Source organism: Rasamsonia emersonii, assembly GCF_000968595.1.
Source record: "Rasamsonia emersonii CBS 393.64 chromosome Unknown ctg1118621760446, whole genome shotgun sequence".
In the NCBI taxonomy this organism is placed as follows: Eukaryota; Fungi; Ascomycota; class Eurotiomycetes; order Eurotiales; family Trichocomaceae; genus Rasamsonia; species Rasamsonia emersonii.
Genome location: NW_013562992.1, coordinates 25,754 through 47,439, shown reverse-complemented (window position 1 = coordinate 47,439; position 21,686 = coordinate 25,754). Strand labels below are relative to the sequence as shown.

General features: G+C 52.8%; 8 protein-coding genes across 8 annotated transcripts; 5 read left to right on the top strand and 3 right to left on the bottom strand.

Moving 5' to 3' along the window:
• Nucleotides 1-2: 2 nt before the first annotated feature.
• Nucleotides 3-4,179, bottom strand: T310_6794 (polyketide synthase; the record flags this gene model as incomplete). Its single annotated transcript, XM_013470413.1, has 8 exons — nucleotides 3-1,638; nucleotides 1,702-2,614; nucleotides 2,673-2,833; nucleotides 2,893-2,983; nucleotides 3,040-3,382; nucleotides 3,452-3,720; nucleotides 3,773-3,917; nucleotides 3,979-4,179. Coding segments are annotated over 8 exons (3,759 nt in total), but the record flags the coding sequence as incomplete, so codon positions are not given.
• A 1,219-nt stretch (nucleotides 4,180-5,398) lies between these two features.
• T310_6793 (uncharacterized protein) lies at nucleotides 5,399-6,308 on the top strand (the record flags this gene model as incomplete). The annotated part of the gene is made up of 4 exons (XM_013470412.1): nucleotides 5,399-5,440; nucleotides 5,508-5,526; nucleotides 5,604-5,681; nucleotides 5,761-6,308. 4 exons carry the CDS (start codon nucleotides 5,399-5,401, stop codon nucleotides 6,306-6,308), a joined length of 687 nt encoding a protein of 228 aa, XP_013325866.1.
• A 79-nt stretch (nucleotides 6,309-6,387) lies between these two features.
• Nucleotides 6,388-8,955, bottom strand: T310_6792 (uncharacterized protein; the record flags this gene model as incomplete). The annotated part of the gene is made up of 9 exons (XM_013470411.1): nucleotides 6,388-6,679; nucleotides 6,734-7,101; nucleotides 7,161-7,532; nucleotides 7,582-7,765; nucleotides 8,016-8,149; nucleotides 8,200-8,329; nucleotides 8,550-8,659; nucleotides 8,730-8,751; nucleotides 8,867-8,955. The coding sequence occupies 9 exons, from the start codon at nucleotides 8,953-8,955 to the stop codon at nucleotides 6,388-6,390; spliced, it is 1,701 nt and encodes a 566-aa protein (XP_013325865.1).
• A 148-nt stretch (nucleotides 8,956-9,103) lies between these two features.
• Nucleotides 9,104-12,514, top strand: T310_6791 (degradation of 2 Precursor; the record flags this gene model as incomplete). Its single annotated transcript, XM_013470410.1, has 9 exons — nucleotides 9,104-9,317; nucleotides 9,449-9,553; nucleotides 9,678-9,997; nucleotides 10,057-10,350; nucleotides 10,508-10,987; nucleotides 11,034-11,285; nucleotides 11,342-11,636; nucleotides 11,693-11,957; nucleotides 12,013-12,514. 9 exons carry the CDS (start codon nucleotides 9,104-9,106, stop codon nucleotides 12,512-12,514), a joined length of 2,727 nt encoding a protein of 908 aa, XP_013325864.1.
• Nucleotides 12,515-13,519: 1,005 nt separating this feature from the next.
• Nucleotides 13,520-15,316, top strand: T310_6790 (Vacuolar sorting protein SNF7 family protein; the record flags this gene model as incomplete). The annotated part of the gene is made up of 5 exons (XM_013470409.1): nucleotides 13,520-13,569; nucleotides 13,674-13,938; nucleotides 14,023-14,250; nucleotides 14,311-14,505; nucleotides 14,561-15,316. The coding sequence occupies 5 exons, from the start codon at nucleotides 13,520-13,522 to the stop codon at nucleotides 15,314-15,316; spliced, it is 1,494 nt and encodes a 497-aa protein (XP_013325863.1).
• A 107-nt stretch (nucleotides 15,317-15,423) lies between these two features.
• On the bottom strand, nucleotides 15,424-16,830 carry T310_6789 (Postreplication repair protein RAD18; the record flags this gene model as incomplete). Its single annotated transcript, XM_013470408.1, has 3 exons — nucleotides 15,424-16,057; nucleotides 16,121-16,238; nucleotides 16,305-16,830. 3 exons carry the CDS (start codon nucleotides 16,828-16,830, stop codon nucleotides 15,424-15,426), a joined length of 1,278 nt encoding a protein of 425 aa, XP_013325862.1.
• A 324-nt stretch (nucleotides 16,831-17,154) lies between these two features.
• Nucleotides 17,155-18,911, top strand: T310_6788 (uncharacterized protein; the record flags this gene model as incomplete). The annotated part of the gene is made up of 8 exons (XM_013470407.1): nucleotides 17,155-17,211; nucleotides 17,272-17,327; nucleotides 17,405-17,825; nucleotides 17,880-18,191; nucleotides 18,249-18,273; nucleotides 18,326-18,466; nucleotides 18,522-18,701; nucleotides 18,763-18,911. The coding sequence occupies 8 exons, from the start codon at nucleotides 17,155-17,157 to the stop codon at nucleotides 18,909-18,911; spliced, it is 1,341 nt and encodes a 446-aa protein (XP_013325861.1).
• Nucleotides 18,912-19,529: 618 nt separating this feature from the next.
• T310_6787 (uncharacterized protein) lies at nucleotides 19,530-21,296 on the top strand (the record flags this gene model as incomplete). Its single annotated transcript, XM_013470406.1, has 3 exons — nucleotides 19,530-19,675; nucleotides 19,737-20,956; nucleotides 21,025-21,296. 3 exons carry the CDS (start codon nucleotides 19,530-19,532, stop codon nucleotides 21,294-21,296), a joined length of 1,638 nt encoding a protein of 545 aa, XP_013325860.1.
• Nucleotides 21,297-21,686: the final 390 nt, after the last annotated feature.

Genomic DNA, 21,686 nt, shown 5'->3' with positions numbered 1-21,686 from the left:
GGCAGTTGTCCCGCCGCGTCGAGGGTGGTTGGGTGCACGACATGAGGCTCAGGACGGTTCTGGGACTGCTCCGGTGTCCATTGGAAGCTTCTGATCTCGCCAACAGCGAGGCCCTGGCCGTCCCATGCAAGATTGTGCAGAGGCCGGAAGGACGGGCCGTAGTCAAGCCCGTTGGCCTTGCAGGCTTCGTACATCTTGTCGGCCGGTACGCTCCGGGTGCAAGATCTCACTGCGTCCTCCCACCGCTGCCGGTAGTACTCGGCTTCCTGGATGCCGATTTCGTCGCCAGACTTCCAGTCCGCCGGGGATGAGGAATTCTCGTACTGGATAGAGAGAGAGCCCCGACAATTCTCGCGCATCTGCTCACCGTCGCGGGTGTAGATGCGGTACTCGTAGGTCGGCATGCCCTTCTCGAGTCCGCTCCGCGTGGGCCGCATGTGCAAATGCACCTCGGTCTGGCCGTCAGTGTTGATGGCGATCGGGTGTGTAAAGGTCGCATCCCTCAGGAAGAAGCCGGCGATGGCGTGCTGGGGGTCGGCGAGCTGCCTCGCGCCCTCGATCGCCATTATCACCATCCCTGCGGCCGGATAGATCGGTTTCCCGTTGACCCGGTGCTCCTCGATCCAGGGCGTCTCCGTCACGTTGAAGAACTTGCGCCATTTGGCCTCGAGGGGAGTGGACTCCGGCGCGGGCGTGCCCAGCAGCTCGAGTTTGCCGTGCGATCGCAGACGCACGTTCCTGGTGCTGGGCGTCTCGAACCAGTATCTCCGGGAGTGGTTGAACGGGTACTCGGGGAGGTCGACCAAGGCGCTTCCTGCTTCGCATGGTGCTTTCGTAGTGTTTGGAGTCTGATTGACCTCGTCCAGTGCGATCGGGTAGCCAAGCGAATGCAGCATGCCGAGTGTATTGAGCAGCGTCTGCGGTGATAGAGAGCGTCGATCCAACGTTGGATTGTACCGGACCGCACCGCGCGCAGATGAGGCATCGAGGATTTCGCGAACATATCGCTGTAGAGCGGGATGTGGCCCAATCTCGATCAAGTCGTGCACCGCCTGCTTCTTCGTCGAACCGAGTTTCCTGTGCCCTGAAGAAGACCCGTTCTGAGCAATGGCCCCGGCCAATGCCTGCGAGAATCGGACGACGCCAGTCATATTGTCGACCCAATAGTCTGCACTGACGAGGATGCTCAGATCCTTGACCTCCTGGCCCGTCACGGATGAGATCATCGTCGGTCTCTTGAGAGCCTTCTTCTTCCCTTCGCCGCTGGACAACCCTCGCAAAGACGACTTGTAGGCAGAGGCGACTTCCAGCATCTGCAGCGAGTGATAGGCCACTCCGGTCCGAAGGAGATTCGAAGGGATGCCATCTGCATCAAGTGTCGTTTTGAGACGTTCAATCAACTCCTTGCTACCGGACACTGTGACATTGGACGGGCTGTTGATGCAGGCAATATGGAGGGTTCTGTCATCATCGGACTGCGCTTTGACGTCCCGAATGTAGGGCTCGACATCGGTTTCGGAGAGGTTGACGGCCAACATGGCGCCGGCAGAGCTGGTTTTCTTCAGCTGGTTGGCATATTTGCCGCGATAGTAGGACACCTGGCAGGCGGATTGCAGCGAGAGTCCGTTTACGGCGTAACTGATTCGTGTCAACATTGCATTGTAAAGTTAAACGAAGAGGGAAGGTAAGGGGGAATCCTACGCAGCGGCAATCTCTCCAGAAGAATGGCCCACAACTGTGACCGGATGGACACCAAAGGAAGAAAGAAGCTCGACCAGGGCGATCTGCACTGCCGTGGTCAGTGGTTGGGCATATTGGGGATCGTTGATGTCAAAAGATTCGCCGCCATCCTCCAGTCGATCGAGAAGGGACCATGGCGCGCCTAGACCACGGAAGGCCTCGTCGCACATCTCCAGAGTTTGCCGGAAGACGGGATAATGGACAAGGCTGATGCCCATGCGGTGATATTGCGCACCCTGCCCGGTGAAAATATATCCGATACCCAAGTTCTTGCTTTGCTGGATCGGCTTTGATATGATCCTCCCCAAGTCTTTCAACGCCTCGAGAGAGTCGGCGATCGCAAACGCCCTCCAGGAGAGTCGGCTCCTCTTGAACGCGAGCGTGGTGGCGAGCTGATCCAAATATTCATGCTGGTTGAGCCTCTTCGAAGAGAGGCCATTAAAGTAGTCTTGATACACATCGACCAGCCGCGAGATACCACCTTCGTCTTGCGCTGACCAGACGAACACTCGATGACGAGATTTATTCCCTGTTTTGCCGTTTGCGTGTCCATTGGTGAGGGCTTTCTGGGTCCCCGAATCATCACTTGGATGTATGCCATTGACACCGTTGACTCCATTCGTGCCATTGGAAGCAATTCCTTCCGAAGCCTCAGATACTCCGTTAACAGCTCGCGTGAAACCGTTCTGAAGAGCGCGAGGCACAGATCCATTGCCCAGCGACGGGGGATCTCGAACAGAGCAATGCGATGCCGTCAGGCCCCGGCTTGTCAGGTAGTGATATGCATCATCGAGGATGGCGTGAGCGTTGGATCCTCCAAACCCGAAAGAAGCAACCGAGGCTCGACGCAGACCCTTTGTTGGCCATGGCGTTACTTGCGTGGGTATCTATTGAAAACTGTTAGCTTCTTACAGTCGTTTCGTGCTTCCTACCCACCTTGAGGTTCAGGAACTCGGCATCGATCTCCGGATTTAGGCGCTCGAAATTGGCATTGGGTGGAATAATCCCTTTCTCCAGCACCATGATGGTCTTGATGAGGCCCGCCACGCCTGCTCCGCCTTCCGAGTGCCCGATGTTGGATTTGACGGCGCCACTGATGCTCGTTAGGGATTGAATTGTACTCTGTAATACCGTCTAGAAGATACCACGTACACGTATAATGGGTCCTCAGGAGAGCGGGATGTTCGAAAAACGCTTCCAATCGCAGCCGCTTCGATCGGATCACCAACTGGTGTCCCCGTTCCTGTTTGTGATCTGTCAGGAAACGAGTGATATTGGGGACAAGGAACAAAACCTCACCATGGGCCTCGAAGAATCTCGTCTCGGAAAAGTCCAGACCCGCCTTCCTGTACGTGTCGACAATCAGCCGCGCCTGGGCTTCTTTGCTGGGCTGCGTCAGACCAGGCGTGTAGCCATCCTGGTTCGACCCTGTGGACCGGATCACCGCGCGGATGATATTGCCGTCGCGGATGGCGTCGCTCAGACGCTTGATCACGACGACGCCGAATCCTTCACCGCGCGAGTAGCCGTTGGCGCGCTCGTCGAAGGTGAAGCATCGTCCGTCGGGGGAGAGGAAGTTCATGTTCATCAGCGAGACGACACTCTCGACGGCGAGAATCAAGCTGGAGCCGGTAACCAGAGCCTGAGTTTGTCAAGTTCCAAAATCAGCATCAGAATCAGGACGCAAGCTGGCCAAATGAGAAGTACGGACCATATCCGAGTCCCTGCTCCTTAGTCCCTGGCAAGCCAGATCCAGCGCCATCAGGCTGCTGGAGCACGCCGAGTCCAGGTTCACGCTGGGCCCGTGGAAGTTGAAGAACCAGCTCAGCCGGTTGGCCACCATGTTCATGCAGACGCCCGTTGCCGCGTACTTGGGCATGTTCTCCGCGTCGTGGATGATGAGATGCTTATAATCGTCGGCCATGGAGCCGCTGTAGACGGCAGTCCGGGTGCCGTAGGCCTGCTCCATGGGGATGCCGGCTACAAACCATTCAGTATATTATTTAATGCCAAGGTAGAGGGGTATTTTCACCATTCTCAAGTGCATGATAGGCCGTTTCCAGCAGCCACCGTTGCTGCGGATCCACGGCCATCGCTTCTGTCGCGGACATGCCGAAGAAGGACGCGTCGAATACGCCCAGGTCTTGTTTCAGGAAGTGTGCGCCTGGTGGTGAGCGCTATAAACGCATCAGCATCAGTCATCGAAGATCAGCGCCACAGGAAATAACCCTAACCAACCTTCAAGCTCGATCCGGTGAACGGTTCGAGATTGATGCGATCCTTGGGCCACTCCGTCATGGCGCATCGCCGCTCCTCCAGCATCTTCCAAAAGGAGGCCGGCGAGTCGGCATCTTGGGGGTATTTGAGCGAGAATCCGATCACGGCGATGGGCTCGAGGAGCTCTCCGTCCGTCGTCGAACCGTTCGTTAGACCTGGCATGTTGTTTGTTTTGAAGCGTTCTGAGGATGAACTAGTGACAAGAAAGGACGGAGAATTGTTAACTATACAACAAGTACACGCGACGAGTAGATTCAAACTATTATATAGACTGTTCCCAGTCAGGTGATAAAGATTGATAACTACAGCTCTAGCACTACTAGCAACAAACAACGATAATTAAAAAAGACAGAAAGCTTCAAAGCAACTGTATGTACATCCGAATGTACTGTACCAGGCGCTCGCTCCAAAGTCTAGACACACCTAATCCATGTGCCCCGATGCAACCAACAACAACAACAAAACATCCATCCATCCATGACCAAGCGAGCGAGCGAGTGCCGACCTTCTTCTAATCAACGCCATCATCATAGTATTATCCAAAAAAGAGGGAAAAAAAAGACACACAACCAATCCCAAGCGAACGTTTAGCGCGCTGAAAAGAAAGTTTCGTTTTGGGGCCAGAATTGATTTGATTGAACTGACAGACAGCTCTGAAACAGTGAAACTTAATATATTTTAGATTAAATCCTTGTTCATGGTTGTTGCTTGTTGCATGGGTTGGTTGCTGCCGGCTTGTGGCTTGTTGGATTTGAATCCATGATCTTTCCCTTTTTGTTAAATACCCTGTTTATAGTGCTGGTTGGATTATTGGGGGCCAAAAGACTTGCATAGGAGTTCTGGCCGCGGGGGAAGAGGGGAAGAATTGATAAGCTCTCTACGGCGTATACGATCACCCTGTCGTAAATATCCAATTCGCTGATTGATTGGCTTCATGCAGCTAGGGCCAGGGACAGGGACAGGGATTGGAATCCCCTCAGTAATTGCCGTTAGGAACCGTCGATACTAGCCGTTTTATATATATAACATACTCCGTATCCCTGTCGCTGTTGGCGGGAACTAATGTAATACATACCATACACTGACCGGAAAGTGCACACTGCGGATCAGCAGTGGATATGAGCTTCTTGTTCCTTTTGACGGTTAATACTCCGTAAAGGAGTTTAGTTATAACTTTGTTTTTTTATCATACTGATCTGTTTTGAATTCGTCCGTTATCGTGTACACCATATTCCAACCACAGTCGAGATATATATATATATATCATTATTACTATTACCCGGTAGACTGCAGATTAATTTATCAGGAAAGTCTTCAAATCGTTTAATAGTCGAGATCCCTGCTATCTTTTTTGGACCCCAAATCTTTTTTTTTTATCGACATGCGATTTCTGTGTCTCCATGGCATGGGCACCAACAGCCGCGTAAGTGCATTATTATTATTGGCAAAAGCGGCGCTATCTTGTTGACCAACGAAACAAATGCATGCAGATCTTCGAGAGCCAGACTGGTACGATATCCCTAATATTCAAGTGGAGTAGAGTTGGAACGAGAGAATGTTCGAATGATGTGCCTTGTTCTTGCTAGCTGCAATCCGTCATGCGCTCGGTGGCAATCACACCTACGAATGGGTGAATGGGTCGGTTCCTACGGAGATGGCTCCTGGTGTGTCCTCTATCGCTTCAGCTATCTATCTATTTTATTTTAAGGAAGGCTGACAAGACAATCCGAAATTGACATCCAGGCCTCGACGGCCTCGTCTCCGCCGACGAGGAATTCCTCATGTACGCCATCGCCGAGGACCGGGACAGTTGCATCAAAGCCCTCACCGACCTGCAGGCGTTCATCGACGAGGAGGGCCCGTTTGATGCCGTTATGGCGTTCTCTCAGGGAGCTGGGCTGGCGGCATCGTTGATCATCCACCGGATTCGACAGGAGCAGGCTCAGCAACGGACATCCTCGTCGTCGCCACCCCTCTTCCGCTGTGCGATTTTTTTCTGCGGCGGCGTTCCTGAGGACCCTACCGCGGCGATAGAAGGCAAGGAGAGAAGGCTATTGAGTTTCGAGGAAGATGGCGAACTTATCGACATTCCGACGGCGCATATCTGGGGCCGGCACGACAAGCTCTATCCCACTTTTGGTCCTGTCCTGAGTAAGCTGTGCAAGGCAAGTGAGAGGGAGGATTTTGTGCATGAGGGAGGCCATGAGATTCCCGGACCGCGCGATCCGGCTGCGGTGGCTAAGACGGTGCAAGTTATCAAGAGGACTCTGACGAGAGCATCTTTGTTGTAATCTGATTTATATAAAGTGATAGGATTTGCCAAATGTTATATACTGTACATGTTTCTGGCGTTACGCCCGGATCTGCTCCTTATTCTTCTTCCACATCAGAAACGATGATAGAATCTGCCCTCCCGCGAACCCAGTGAGGATTTTGAACTGAAGACTGTAGCCCCGTAAAAACACCACGCGCGTCATGTCCTGCACCATGGGAGGGAATGTGGAGATGACTTCGGTCGATCGAAGCACCGCATCGATCTGATCCGGGGACAGAAAATCCTTCAGCCCGCTTCGAATAGTGCCGTTGAACACAGATGTCACGATTGCCAGGCAGATGACGCCGCCCATGACACGGAATTGAGCGACGGCTCCCATGGCGACAGCTATGAAAAATGTTAAATTTGACGAGATAACACTACTACCGGATCGAAGCTTACCTTTGTCTCGGCCCTCCACCGCGAACGGTGTCATGAGGATTAGAAGCGAGATGTTGATCCCGCAGCCAAAGCCGGCGATGATTTGATATCCGTACTGCGAGGCGGAGATGGCGGGAGACTCGGGTAGGGTCGACAGCAGTGAGTAACCAATGACCTGGATGATCGACGCCGCGAGAACGAGATAGACCAGCGGCAGTTTGAGGGCCTTGCCGATAGTGGGTGCTATCACAGATCCAACGGGCGCAGCGAGGGTGAAAGGAATAAATCGGATTCCTGCCTGCAACGGAGACAGACCGTTGACGATCTGATAACGCTGCGGGAGTTGGAAGATGGTGACGAACCAAGTCCCGCCGAGGAAAATGGAGTTGCTGGTTAATTAGTTCGTTGTTTCTTTTTTTTTACTGCATTTCCCTTTTAGGAAACTTACAGTAGCATCCCCATCCAGATCCTGTTCTGGACAAACCTCCATGGAAACACTGGCTCCCGAGTATCGGAATGCAGGGTGACTTGTCGTTCCCAGACCAGGAACAAGATCCAGGCAATCCCAGATATAACAAGCAGGGTGATCACAAAGGCAGACCGCCATGCGAACTCGTGATTGACTTCTTCCAGGGAGGCCACGAGGAAAAGCGTAGCGACGAGAAGCAGTCCAGTGCCCAGAAAGTCCACGCGCTGCACGGTCTCGCCGATATATTGGCGCAGGGAGAATCCTTTGCGGGCATTGGGTGTTGCATGATAGGGAAACCGGTTCGGGAGCGCGAGGATGATCACCAGTCCAGCAAGTGCTCCAGGTGGTATGCTAAGGGCACTTTAGCCAGAGAAGTGGGAGAGACGTTTCTGGCACTCACTTCAATAAAAAGACCCATCTCCACGTTGACGATTGACTGATGGCACCGCCGAAGATGGGTCCCAAGAGCAGCGACAGCGAATACACCACCGATACCGAACTCGTGTACTTGGCATACTTCTCCGGAGGCACCAACTCCAGGAACATGACCGAACAGAGAGAATAGTTCCCAGCGCCTCCAATACCTTGGAAGGCACGAAACACAATTCTGATGGAAAAATAAGCAAAATAACCACGGTCCATCTACTTTTGAACTCACAGCTCTGTCATGGTCTGGGAGGCCCCGCATGCGGCCGAGAAGACAACAAAAATAAAGACTGCAAGCAGCACAAAGGACTTCCGGCCGCAGATATCACTCAGCTTTGCGTAGATGATGAGAACGGCTGTCGGCGAGATGAGCGATCATCCATTTTGGCTGGAGATGACAATCCATACCAACGTAACCCAGCAGATACGCCGAAATGATCCAATTGATCTGACTGAAACCTCCCAGATCCATTGTCATGCCAACCAGGGCCGTGGTCACGATCGGTATCTCGAGATTCGTCAGGAAGAGGCACATGCACAATCTATGCGAGGTCAGAGACTCCTTCAGACTTTTTTTTGAGAGGATTCTCACGCTGCCGTGATCAGATGGAGTCGAACTCCTGTGATATAGTGCGTTTCCTGGGGGGTGATTTCGCCTTTTGGTTCCATGCTGGCCTCGTGCTCGTTGAAAGGTATGTTCTTTGTCGAGTCTTCCATTGTTGCTGATGATTGTGAAAGTGAAGAAAATTGTAGAAGTTAAGAAATATCACAGCAGAGCGTCGTGGTGATAGTTGTTGCTCCTTTCCACTAATAATACACCGCCCTTGACTGTGCCACTTCTTGTGCAACAATAACAGCTCTTGCATGGCAGTAGTAAATAACAATTCGTAAAATACCACTAATATACAAGGGTCTTTTCCTATCGGAGTTATCGGAACCAACCATCTATCTAGTCCGAGACAGCTCGTTTTAGAGCACGGGAGACGTGCACCAACGATGGAGGGTTTGGCGGCCGAGTGATTGGCGCCTTTCTCCAAGTTCAGGCCCCCAATCTGCAGATAAGCATTTATTAGGCGCTACGTTCTGATATGACAGGCCTGCATGGACACTAGACATGCATACCTGGTTAGTCTGGATGGTGTGGCTGTTATGCCGTTATCACCCCGGCTCTTCTAATGTAGCATGGACCAGATCCTGGCTCTTCCTGGCGACTCGCTTAAAGTCGGGTGAGCAAATGGTGCTGAAGAGCCTTGACATACTCCGGAGTAGGATCGACATGGTTCTGACGATGGGGCCAAGCTTGGTCCTCGAGGCGTCTGTGCAATTCTTCATCAGACTTGCCTGCCATATCTGACGGTCCATAATCATCATCAGATTGTTCAAAGATCCATCAATCTCTTCTTTCGAGTCTGCATTACGCCTCTTTGTCTTCATACCCAGTCCACGATCTGTTCAAAATTGTTGTCAATTTTTGGAATCCTTTTGTAATTGCCAAAATGGCATCTCTGTCGCCAGAAGAGATCCAGGCACTCCTAGAAGGCCCAGCTGCCACTCCGCCTCCAGGTGTCTCGGTCAACCTCGACGACCCTCCAAACCACAGAACGGCGGCACGGACTGCCTTGATGATCTGCTTTGTCATTGCCACGTTGGCGGTTATCTTGCTCGTATACACGAAGGCAGTGATGGTTCGCAGTTTTCGGCTTTCTGACTGTAAAGTTCCCTTTTTTTTTTGCCCTTATCAACGCGAAACCTTGCTGACCATCACCAGATTCAATCGTCCTTGCTTGGGTATGGACAGTTCTGCTATTATTCAGAGGAATCACTCTAACAAAGACTCACAGGGAGTTTTCGCTGGTTACTTTGTGCCGTGTTGGCTGACCACCATTATTGCTCCAGGCGTGGATCAGTGGAATCTACGCCTGAAAGACTTCGGGACCCTGCTCCTGGTATGACAATCTCCCATGGACGACCCGAGCTTCGCTGATAGAAAGAAAAATCAAGTACGGCAACGTCGGGGCGACCATGTACGGGATCATCATCTTCTTTATCAAACTCTCTATCCTGCTGCAGTTTCTCGAGTTATTTGCGCCGGCGGGGTTGACAAACACAATGTACTGGGCCTGCCACTCGCTCATCTGGATCAACTTGCTCTTCTACCTCATCAGTACGTTTCTGGAGATCTTTTCGTGCAAGCCCCGCCAAAAAGCGTGGAACCCCCTGATCACATCGGGGTCCTGCATCGACACGCTCGTCCTCAATGTCGCCGCGAGCGCCATCAACGCCGTCTCAGATCTGATTCTACTCATCCTGCCGCAGCTGATGATCTGGCGGCTGCGCATGGCTGTGCAGCGTCGGATCGCCGTCTCAGCCGTCTTCCTGATCGCGATTTTGTAAGTCTGCCATTCCTCTTCATGGTCGTCTGTTTTGCTTAACCGTGTTTGATCAAAAGCGCCTGCGTCTCATCCATCACCCGGCTCGCCTACGCGATCCTTCTGTTTCAACACCCCAACAACATTTCCCACTATCTCTTCCTGATGGGCCTATGGACGATCCCCGAGCTGGCGTCAGGCATCGTCGTTGCATGCATGCCCGTGATGCCGCGGTTCTTCCGGAGCCTCAAGGCCAGTGTGCTGTCCTCGCGTCTGGGCGCCTCGCTGCAGGGTCTGCTGGGTCGCTTGTCGCTGCGCAGCTGGAAGACGTCCTCGCACTCCTCACAGGGCAGCCACAGTCAACCGCGACCATGGTTCCGGGGCTACGAGAAATATCCGGATGATCTGCCACTCACCCAGGTGGCCAGAAAGACGAGCAGTATGGGCGAAGCGGAGGCTGCGGGGAATCCATCGCCGTTGGGTCCGTAGTTTGTTGTGGTTTTGTAGGGCTTGCCTTGATAAGATAATCAGTACCGTAGTACATCTACCGAAATTGCAAGAGAGTTCCATGATGGAAATTTCGCCCGCCTCACCAGGGATACTATGAGCTCGAGGCCAGGTCGATGGCAAGGGTGTCAGCGCTGTCCCGCGGTGAGGGGCAATCAGCTGTGTAACCATTTTTTGACTGAGGACCCCTGTCCAGATAGAAATGAAGCTAATGCATGCCGTTGCAACCACGGACTCTTGCCTTGTCTCTGTCCAGCCAGGCGAGGGGCCGAAACGCCCGCAGGGTGGGGGAATCATGCGGTTCGTTGTTTCCCAATTTGCAGAGAGTCGCATCGGCCTCTCGACGGAAGGAGCGACTGTCGAGAGACGCCGACAGCTTCTCCCTCTTTCCTTTTCGAGACCACAGCGCGACTTCAAGCAATTTCTCTGTCGCTGATCACTCGCCTATCTATCACAATGGCCTCGACACTCACGCTTGGTGGTGGTTTTGCCCTTGTCACAGGCGTAAGTGTCTACTATTCTTATCGAATCCACGCCTAACGCTAAACAGGCTGCTGCGGGAATTGGCAAAGAGACGGCCTTCGCCTTCGCTGAAGCGGGCGTCGAGGGTGTCATCTTTGCCGACCTGAACAAAGCGCAGGCCGAGTCGGCGGCCGAGGAGAGCAAGACGTACGCCCAAAATCCCAATTTTCGTGCCGTCGTGGTCGAGGTCGACATTGTGGACGAGGCGGCGGTGCAGAACATGGTCGAGGTCGCCGTCAAGGAGTTTGGGCGCATCGATTACTGTGTGCATTGCGCTGGAGTCAGTTCCTTCCCTACACCTCTTTTTCTTCTTTTGACTGAGATCGGAATGCGTAGGTAGGCAACCTCTCCGGCGCCACCGTGGACAACATCAAGACCGACGTCTTCGACCAGGCAGTCGCGGTCAACATCCGTGGCACCATGCTGGTCCTGAGGGCTGTCTCCAAGGCGATGGCCGCCCAGGAACCGCGCACGCATGTTAGCAGGCGTGCGCGTCATTCCTCGACACCGCGCAGCCTCGGCCGCGGTGCTATTGTCACCCTCGCCTCGGTCAATGGCCACGTTCCTGCGCCCGGGATGACGCCGTACACCAGTTCCAAGCACGCCGTAATTGGGATCACGAAGACGGCCGGTGAGTTGTGTTTATTTTGTCCAGAAAGAATCACAGGGAGCTAAAGAACAAGCCAGCACTCGATAACATCAAGCACCAGATTCGCGTCAACGCTGTCTGCCCGTCCTGGACGGACACCCCAATGCTGCAGGCCAGCCTGCAGCGCGTGCCCCAGCTAGGTCCGATCATCCAGCGCTTCTCGCCCGCGGGAAGACCCGCGACCACGGAGGAGGTGGTCGACTACATTCTGTTCTTGTGCAGTCCGTCGGCTAGCTATATCAACGGGACGAGCTTGCTGATCGATGCGGGATTGACGTTGACTGCGCATGGTGCTGGCAATCTGTAACAGATTTGGGATTAGGTGAAACCCCTAACCCTAACTGGAAAGAGAGAATAGATGTACTCGACTTGATATTAATTTGCCCTGCACTTGCTCTTCCCTGATACCTACTTCATCTCGATCAAGTCCGTCTAGTCTAGGGCTGGGCACGAATAAGGACTTTCTTATTCGTATTCGACTTTCTATTTGCAATTCATCTCGCATTCGAATTATTTGCATACTTCGTAATAATTTTGCTAACCCATCGCGTTGTCGCATCTTTGTTTACTCTGAGATGCTGTCAGATGACAATACTTCTTTATTGGGGATATACTCCTCAGCTATGCAGTCTGTTGTCAGCGGGACACAACGCCCTCATCGATACTTCATTCTAGGTTACGTTAACTGCTTTTCCGGGCCTAGTCTAAATCTCAATGAAAACAAAGGGGCATTGCAAGTGGCTAACTGTGCTGAAGATCGTTGCAACCATTGTTGGATCGCAGATGGCGATTGCGTGGACCCAATCAACCGAGCTCAATCCATCGGATCTGATCAGATTGATGCTCATCGTCCTCAGTGAATACGACTGGAAAAAACTACAGATACGACCCAGATCGCTGCGGTAAAAGGCCAGCTGTACCAAAGACACGCTATCTGGCGCTATACTGGAATCTACTGGGAAAGAATCGACCGCGCACATCATCACTAGTAATGATGACAGTGTTCCTACTCCATAAGAACGGAGAGATCTGGGCTAGACAGTAACAGCGAGACTGTCGAGATTTCAGGGATTCTATAACAACGGCACAGTAGTTGTTCCGTCTGGCGCTACACTGTCAGTGGCTGGCAGTAGACTCAAACAGCTCTACTCCCGCTATTATTGCGGCTGTCAAGCACCAATGTCTGGTTGCAACAAGTCCCAGCGAAGGAGGATCTAATTCTCATTTGTGTACTGGCAACCACTGTCGCTGGATTTATCATCACCATCTCCGTCGGCAGACTTTCTGCTGGTGCCTTCTCTTTCAATCGTTTCATCAGGACAATCATTACTTTCTACTGCTAGTAGATTGCCATTGCCGTAACTGAACCCCTTCTGGGCTATAACCTTGGAAAGGTTCTGGTGGGCAGCTCTCGCAGCCGATTCAACCAGTTAAAGAGTGTACCAGGGTGCAGGAATGATTTCGAACAAGAATCTTCTCTTCATTATAAAATAGATCAGAAACTCGTAATCTTTCCAGGTTGTCAGACAAAATTCCTAAAGTCGTTTAGAGCAACTGTGGAGTCACGTGGGTCGCGTTGCAGCGCGTCTTATCGATAAGCGGTGGTCTAGTCTAATCCGGAGCGCCGTTGCTGGTCGAGAGCTGCGACAGCTGCATTGGCTTGACAGCTCAACACCGCATGGTCTAGCAACGTCAGACTCAACACTATACTCGTGCAAGGAGATATGATCCAGGTGTCTATTGCCCCTTGTCCATGCTAATGTTTATGCATTTTTCTCCAAAGAACACGAACCCGGGAATACCTGGCGGCCGGTTAATTTAACTCGAGACGACTCAGTACTGGCATAGCATACAGTTCCTTGAAAATGAGTGAGCTTCTGGAGTATATACTATCACATGAAGATGCTTTCAGAAAGTAATTGCGTTGATACCCTTCTTTCTTTCTTTCTTTCTTTCTTTCTTGCATTCTTGCATTCCAGCCGTAGGAAAAGCTAACCAGTCCGAACGAAACCAATGCAGAAACCGTCTCCCATCCCTATATTCCGACTTTGCCATCCAGAAGAATACGAACCCGGACGGCTATGCCGTCAATGTTGCTGCCTGGGAGAAGGCGCTTGTAGACGCCGCGCGAAACGGACGGATAGCCAGCTCCACTGGTTTTGGCCGAGGGTCGACAGGCGGACGCAAGAAACGGGACCATCTTGTGCTGAGCGCGGATGACAATCTTTTGCGAGATCTTAAGATTCCAGAATGGGGGAAGCCTGTGGCACTTGGTAGTGTTTTTGTACGTTGTTGAGCGGTCAAGAAAACGTCCCGATATATGGACTATTGGACTATTGGGCTAACGCGATGCTTGCTTTGCTTGCAGGACGAAGCTATCCAGAAACGCAGCATGGTTCCAGTTCAGCTGTACAAAAGCAGCTCGTACAGTCTGAACAGCAGTCGTTGGAGGGTGATTGACCCTGGGGCTCTGAATCCGTGGAATATGATGAACTGGGGTCTCAGGCAGCTGAAAGGGCTCCTGGTTGGACCTGATAATGCGGCTACGTCGCCAAAGTTTCAGGTTCAGAAGTTGGTTTTGGTGGATAATCTCAAGGTTTGTACTCCCTAACATTTTGGGGCTCTCTACGTGTGTTACGGCTGACGGTCAAGACAGGAAGCAGCAAATCGAATTGTGAAGCAAGCCTTGAGCGGCACCTCGTCGCGTTTGGACCTTATTTACTCGAAGGAAAAGTTCTTTAATGATTTTGGCACCGTGCTAGATGCGGAGACTGAGCTCTCAGACGCAGACTTCGACGTTTTGCTGTTGTATCTATCCAGGGACATCAATGCCATTGCTTACGATGGGAAGGTTGTTGTCACCCATGAATCAGGCCCGCAGAGAAGGTTCGCTGACGCTATTTCAGACGATCAAATTCCGGTCTGCGGATGATACCTCACCTATCACACAACAAGATACCACGATCGCATCCATGAAGACATTAATAGCCAACTTGTCCAAGCAAGTTGCCAATCTGGAACGGAAAATCAGCGAATTGAATGCTGCTGCCATTGCCGCCCTCAACAACAAGAACAAGGTCTCAGCCCTTTCCGCGCTGCGGTCGAAGAAACTCGCCGAGAAGAACTTGAAGCATAGATTGGACACACTCGCCCAGCTCGAGGAAGTATACTCCAAAATCGAGCAGGCCGCAGACCAGGTAGAGATCGTCCGCGTCATGGAAGCCAGCACAGGCGTCCTCCGAGGTCTCCACGCTCAAGTCGGCGGGATCGAGAAAGTGGAGGACGTCGTCGAGGAGCTGCGCGAGGAGATGTCCAAGGTCGACGAGATGGGCAACATCCTCAACGAGGCCGGCCCCGTCATCGACGAGACGGAAATCGACGACGAACTCGAGGCGCTGGAGAACCAGCAGCGTCGGGAGAAGGAAGTGAAGGAGGCGGAAGCAACGCGGAAGAAGTTGGCGGAGCTCGACAGTGTGGAACAAGCCGCCAAAGAAGCAGCTGCTCGCAGATTACCTCCTGAGACTAATAATATGAACCCGCCAGAGGCTGAAGAATCGGCGTTGTTGGCAGAGAGCATTGGAAAGCTCTCTAATATGTCTTTGGAAGACACCGCTGAGGCCTCGAGTCGAAAAGACAAAGAACAACTTTTGCAGGCAGAGTGAATTTCTTTTTTTTAATTGGAACTTTTTAGGAAGTTTGCCATATGTCCTTTTTTTTATTTTACAAAGATATGTCTTATGTATACAGCTTTAATAGCATATATCAATGACTATGCTACCGGCGCATCCAGGATCTGATTCTGGCCGCTCTCCTGGTCATTGGGACCGGCCTCCTGGCTTAATTTCTCGCCAGGAAGGGGTATTGATTGTTCCGTTGCGGTGACCTCGTCTTTGTGCTCACTGGAGGGAGCTTCCGCGGCGCTCACTTCGCTGGACGCGTTCAGACTGCTTTCTTCTCCTCCCTGTTGACCGGCTGGCGGTTGGGGATTGGCAGGTCGACCTCCTATTGCATTACTTCTCTTCCTCGCACTTTCAATCAATTTTTTAAAGTCATCATCATGACTGGCCGACCATGCTGCTGTATCGAAGTCTTTGCGCATGACCGCATTGGAGCCGCTCTGTGACGTCGACGCCAGACCGCCCTGCGTCCGTTCCCAAATGTCGAGCTCCCGTAGCAACTCCTTCTTGGACTTGGGAACCTTTGCGTCGCAGTTCGCATTCCAGAGGTTCATCCATTCCGTATGTCGTCTCTGCAGAAGAGGTCTCGGGCCCCAATCGGGTATTCCTAGATTCCTGAGCTTCTTGCGAAGTTCGCCTTCCTTGAGGATGGAATAGTTGATGGCTGGCAGTCTCTCTGGGGGTTTGGCTGTATTTCGTGACGCTTGGGACCCTATTGGGAAAGACCTATGTGGAGTCAGCGTCAATCACTGTGCATGCATCTTCTTGAGGCGATTTGCCAAGTCTCACCCTGTAGCCTTGGATGTCTTCGATGGCTCTTGGGGCCCTTTGCACACGTCTAGGTGGCTGAAAACGGCTTCGTTCTTCATTCTTCTGTTGCATATTGGGCAAGCGACTAGTCCATCGTCTACATAGTCAATTAGCGCAAATCCTTTAAAGAACCAAAACCAGCGGGTCAGACAGGGAAGCTCACCCGGCACATAGTCTTCATCTGCGCTGTCTTCAATAACCTCGTACTCGGCGGCCGGGACTTGATTCTCCGTGGACCTTTGTCTCTGTGATCTTGTCCTCCTCCGCTCTGACTGTATTCCATTGGGCTCATCAGGTCGATCCAGTCGCCGCTTTTTCGCCGCAGGTTGCTCCAAGTCATCATCATCTTCCTCTCGCCCCTCCTGCGCGGCACTACTGGCCTTCTCTCTCGCGAGCGATAACACACTTGGCCGCGCATTCTTGAACGAATCCACAATCTCCTGCACGGCCCAGTTGCGGCGCAGCTTCAATTCCTGGTCCGGACTCCTGCACGCCGGGCATTTCCCCTCCGTGCTCAGGCACCGCCGAATGCAGAGCGAGCAGAACGTGTGGCAACAAGACGTGATGACCGGGTTGTCGAAGAAGTCCTTGCAGACTTGACATCGCAGCGCCGACTCCAGCGGCGCGACGAGCGAAAGCGGCGTGTTCAACCAGTCTGTCGAGTCTGGGATGTCGAAGGAGCTGTCCATTTGTTTTGGCTCAGGAGGAGGTGGAAGACAAGGAGAACATGGGCGACAGCTGGAGGCGGGCAGAAAATGCGTGAATTGGGCGTCGAGCGGGGAAGCAATCGAGCTTCCGTCGTGGAGCGTAGAGATAGGCTTAAGTGTAGACTGTATTAATCCCGTCGCAGCGGGAAGCAATTGTTCGGCGGTGCCAAGACCGGGAGGCGTCCTGACGCGTTAAGTGGTTCAGCACGCGTCTCCATTCTACCTTCTTCGGTAGATGGATGCAAGCAAGCATCCCTTCTACGGAGTACATCGGCACAGCATCCAAGGAAACCGCTCGACCTCAGAATGGCGGTAGATTACAAGAGGTATCTTGCTGAGAATGTCCTCAGCGAACGTCGCACCGTAAGTTTCGGAATAAGAAGCAATTTGCTCCAATTCGCGCTCACATGTCTTTCTTATCAGGTCACTTATCGGCTGCTCAGTCGAACGCTGAAGGTTCACAGCCATCTAGCTAAGCAGTGAGTCCTATCTATCTTCTAGACAGACAGTAGACCTTGAAGATACCGTCTTCGACAGCATGCTGAATGCAAGTTAGGATGCTGTACGACTTTCATCGCACCGAGAATGCGAAGAAACCGCAGAGCGTGAATGCAACGTACCTCATCACCGGGGTCCGGCGACCACCGGAAAAGTCGACGGCGAACGGCGTGAAAAAGGATGATGATGACGAGGTCATGCAAAGCAGCCCATTTATGAGCACGATGCCCCAGCCCGAGGATATTGAGAAGCCCATCCGGACAACGTCCTTTGTGCTGGCCAGAGAAGAAGATCTGGCAGATGCCAAGGCCACTTTTGAATCTATTTCGTCAATCCACATCTATAGTCTACAGCCAAACACATTACAGGACTTGAACGTTCTGATAGACGTCGGGCGTGAAATCGTCACCACCTACGGTCATGAAGATCCATTGGAGTTCGGCAAGCAATGGGGCATGATACAGAATCCCCACGTCAAGGTAAATCCTTCCTACCGCGACCTGGAGGGTCACAGCTGATATAGCGTGCTTTAGCGGAGGAAGGGTACAATGCCACCCCCGCCTGCTGCTCCAGCCACGACCGCACCCTCGAAACCAGCAGCAGCTGTCACGAAGCCGGTTCCGAAAAAGGAGGAATCGCCACAGCCAAAGAATGAGAGCGAACCTGAAGTGACGACATCAAAGCCGGCATCACAAAAGGCTCAGCCTCGGGACCAAATAAAATCGACAAAAAGCTCCGCGCCTGCGCAGCGACAAAAGTCCGACTTATTTACGTCTTTTGCAAAAGCTAAACAGAAGCAGAAGACCGAAGATTCGACCGTCTCCGCAGCTTCTGGAGCGGAATCTGTATGTGCCTCGACAAGATTGTGACTCTGTAGATCAGTGCTGACTCTTGTCATCCAGGCGGAGCCGAGTGCTCCTGAAGATGGTGGGTTTGCTGCTGCGCTTCTACTTCGCCATGGCAACTAACTAGATCGCAGTTGTTTTCGACGATGATGATGATGCGTCTGAGGAAGAACGCGAGGATCTCTTCCTGGATACAGGAGAGCGGAAGATCAATAACAGCCGCGAATCCCGGAAAGAACGGGAAGAGAAGCTGAGGAAGATGATGGAAGACGACGGTGGGAAATCCTCACTGAGGCTACATTCAGGTTCTCTATTAACAAGCGAATGCAGATGAAGACATGCCTGATGCACCCACTCCTGCAGACGCACCTGCTCCGGAGGAATCGAAACCGGCAGAGCCTGAAACGAAGCCCGAACCAAAGGAGGAAATCACTGTTCAGGGCGGTCGTCGCAGAGGCAGGCGGCAAGTCATGAAGAAAAAGACAATCAAAGACGAGGAAGGCTACCTGGGTAAGTATTCCGTCTGTCGTCCTGGAAGAAGACTGTATTCTGATCGCGCCTCTCCTGTTAGTCACGATTGAGGAGCCCGTGTGGGAGTCGTTCTCTGAAGATGAACCCGCGCCGCCCCCGAAAAAGAAGCCAGCCGTCAGTGCTTCAGGAACGTCGAAGGGCAAAAAGACTGGACAGGGAAGTATCATGTCGTTCTTTTCCAAGAAGTGAGGACGAGAGCCATATGCTCGGGAAAGTGTATGTTTGTACAGTACTAAGCTTACAACGCATATCGTTCGTGCCGGGGCATGACCGTCGATGACTGGTCTGTCGTCCACGATGGCCAGCTATTTGTCCTTGTGATGAGGATGAGTATCCTCGAGGAGAGCGACACCAATAGCTGAACGCGAAGTCATGATGCTTGCAAGCTCTACGGAGTACTGGCGAAAGCATGGCTGGGCAGGGGATCTAGTAACAAGGACAGTAAGAATAACAGTAGCTAAGTAATGCAGTGAAATATAAAATATCATATACAAGACTAGGAAGTAATCTGAATAAGAATCTGAATAACTACAGCTGCCTCTGTCGAGTTCGAATCGAGAATTGCTGTGGCAGATCGACGAACTCTCTGGGGGTGGCGGGGCGGGAGCAGCTTATCTACTAAACTTCCCCAGCTTTCGCGCGGAGATTAATTATTTATTGGCATGCCGCAAGCACGGCAGGGATGCCATACGCATAACACGGTCTATCGGCCGCAGAGCCGCAGCTCCCTCATGGTTCCTGCTGTTCTCTGCCCCCCTCAGGCGCGCATGTCTTGAGCCGAGTGAGGAGATTCCTATCGTCTGAACCATGATCCTCCCCTCGGCCCTCGTGGTCGCGCTGTCGTTACTCCCTGCGAAGGGCGCTGCGAAGGCGCCCAGTGCTGCGCCTAAGGATGACCCAGCGCTTCTGCGTCGCGCGTGTCCCGACTTCACGACCTATGCGGAGATTCCACAGTGAGTGTGATTTTTCGCCTGCTACCAGAGCGTTTCTTACGCTGACACGTCGGTGATATAGTCCTCCGTACAGCGGCGGTCCGCTCAACCTCCCCTTCCAGCGCCCTGCGGTAGAATGCAGGACCTTTGCGTCCCCGCTGGTCGAGCGGGTGATCGACGACATCACTTCGCGCATGGTGGACAAGGATCTGGCTCAGCTCTTTCGCAATGCGTTTCCGAACACGCTGGACACGACCATCGCCTGGCACACCAACGGGTCGTCGACTGACACCACCACGTCCGCGAAAGCGAAGAGCCAGCGAGACAGCTCTCAATGGCAGGGGCCACAGACGTTCATCGTGACAGGGGACATCATGGCCGAGTGGCTGCGTGATTCGACCAACCAGTTGGCGCCGTACCAGGCGCTGGCGAAAAAGGATGCGGCCCTGTACACGCTCATACTGGGCGCCATCAACACCCAGGCCGAATTCGTCATCCAGTCGCCGTACTGCAATGCCTTCCAGCCGCCGCCTCCCAGCGGGCTCCGTCCGTCTTCGAACGGACAGCAGGACACGGTCCATCCTGCGTACGACCCCTCCGTCGTCTTCGAGTGCAAGTACGAGCTCGACTCGCTGGCCCATTTCCTGGCTCTGGGCAACCAGTTCTACGAAGCCACCGGGTCGACCGAGTTCCTGACGAGCCGGTGGTACAAGGCGCTGAAGACGCTGCTGGACGTGCTGGATGCCGAGTCGCAGCCCACCTTCAACGACAAAGGGCAGTTTGTGACCAATACCTACACGTTCCAGCGCGTTACTTCTGCGGGGACAGAGACGCTGAGCCTGGGCGGAGTGGGCAATCCCTTGAATTCCGGCACGGGGCTCATCCGCAGTGCCTTCCGGCCGAGCGACGATGCCACGATATTCGGCTTCTTCATCCCCCCGAACGCCATGATGTCCGTGCAGCTCGGGAAGACAGCCGATGTGATCGCGGCCGCGGGCGGCGACAAGCGCCTGGTGAGCGATCTGCGCCAGCGAGCCCGCAACCTCCGCAACGCGGTGCTGGAACACGGCGTGACGAACCACAAGAAATACGGTGACGTCTACGCGTTCGAGGTGGACGGGTACGGGTCCAGGCTGTTGATGGATGACGCCAACATCCCTTCACTGCTGTCCCTCCCGCTGCTGGGCTTCGTGGACCAGAACGACGTCGTCTACCAGAACACGCGGAAGATGATCCTGGAGCAAGCCGGCAATCCTTACTATCTGACTGGGTCTGCATTCCAAGGAATCGGCGGGCCGCACAGTAAGTTTTCCCCTCAAAACAATCACCTAAATTACCTACATGCTAACGTGTTCTTTTCTTTTTTCTAGTCGGCCTCAAAAACGCCTGGCCAATGTCCCTCCTCGTGCAGGCACTGACCTCAGACTCCGACGCCGAGATCGCGCACTGCATCGAGCTAGTCCGCAACTCGAGCCGTCTGGGCCTCGTGCACGAGTCGATCGACGTGAACAACATCACCGACTACACGCGCTCGTGGTTCGCGTGGGCCAACTCGCTGTTCGCGCAGACCATCCTGAAGCTGGCGGAGACGAGGCCGCATTTGGTTTTTGGGAAGGGTGCGGGTGGGTATAGGGTTGGGTGATTGTGACCTTTTTTTTGTTGGTACTGGTTGGTAGTTGGTATTCTTATTTACAGGTATGTTGGTAATACCAATAGATGCATGCATGCATAGTAGTAAGTAGCTTTTTTATGTAAATTACTGCTGCTGCTGCTGTGCTGAGGGGGAGAGAGTGAGAAAAAGCGGCATGAAGTAATTACTTTGGACTGAACTGGATTATGTATGAATGAATGAATGAATTGAATGAATGAACGAATGAATGACAAAAAAGAGATTGCACGATAAAAAAAAGAGAGGGAGACCAACAGTCGATGTAATAATCATGTCATGTCATGTATACTGCTGTACATATTACAACGTATAAGAGATCATCTATGCCGCCATTTTCAATTTTCAAAACCTTGTTACATCTTA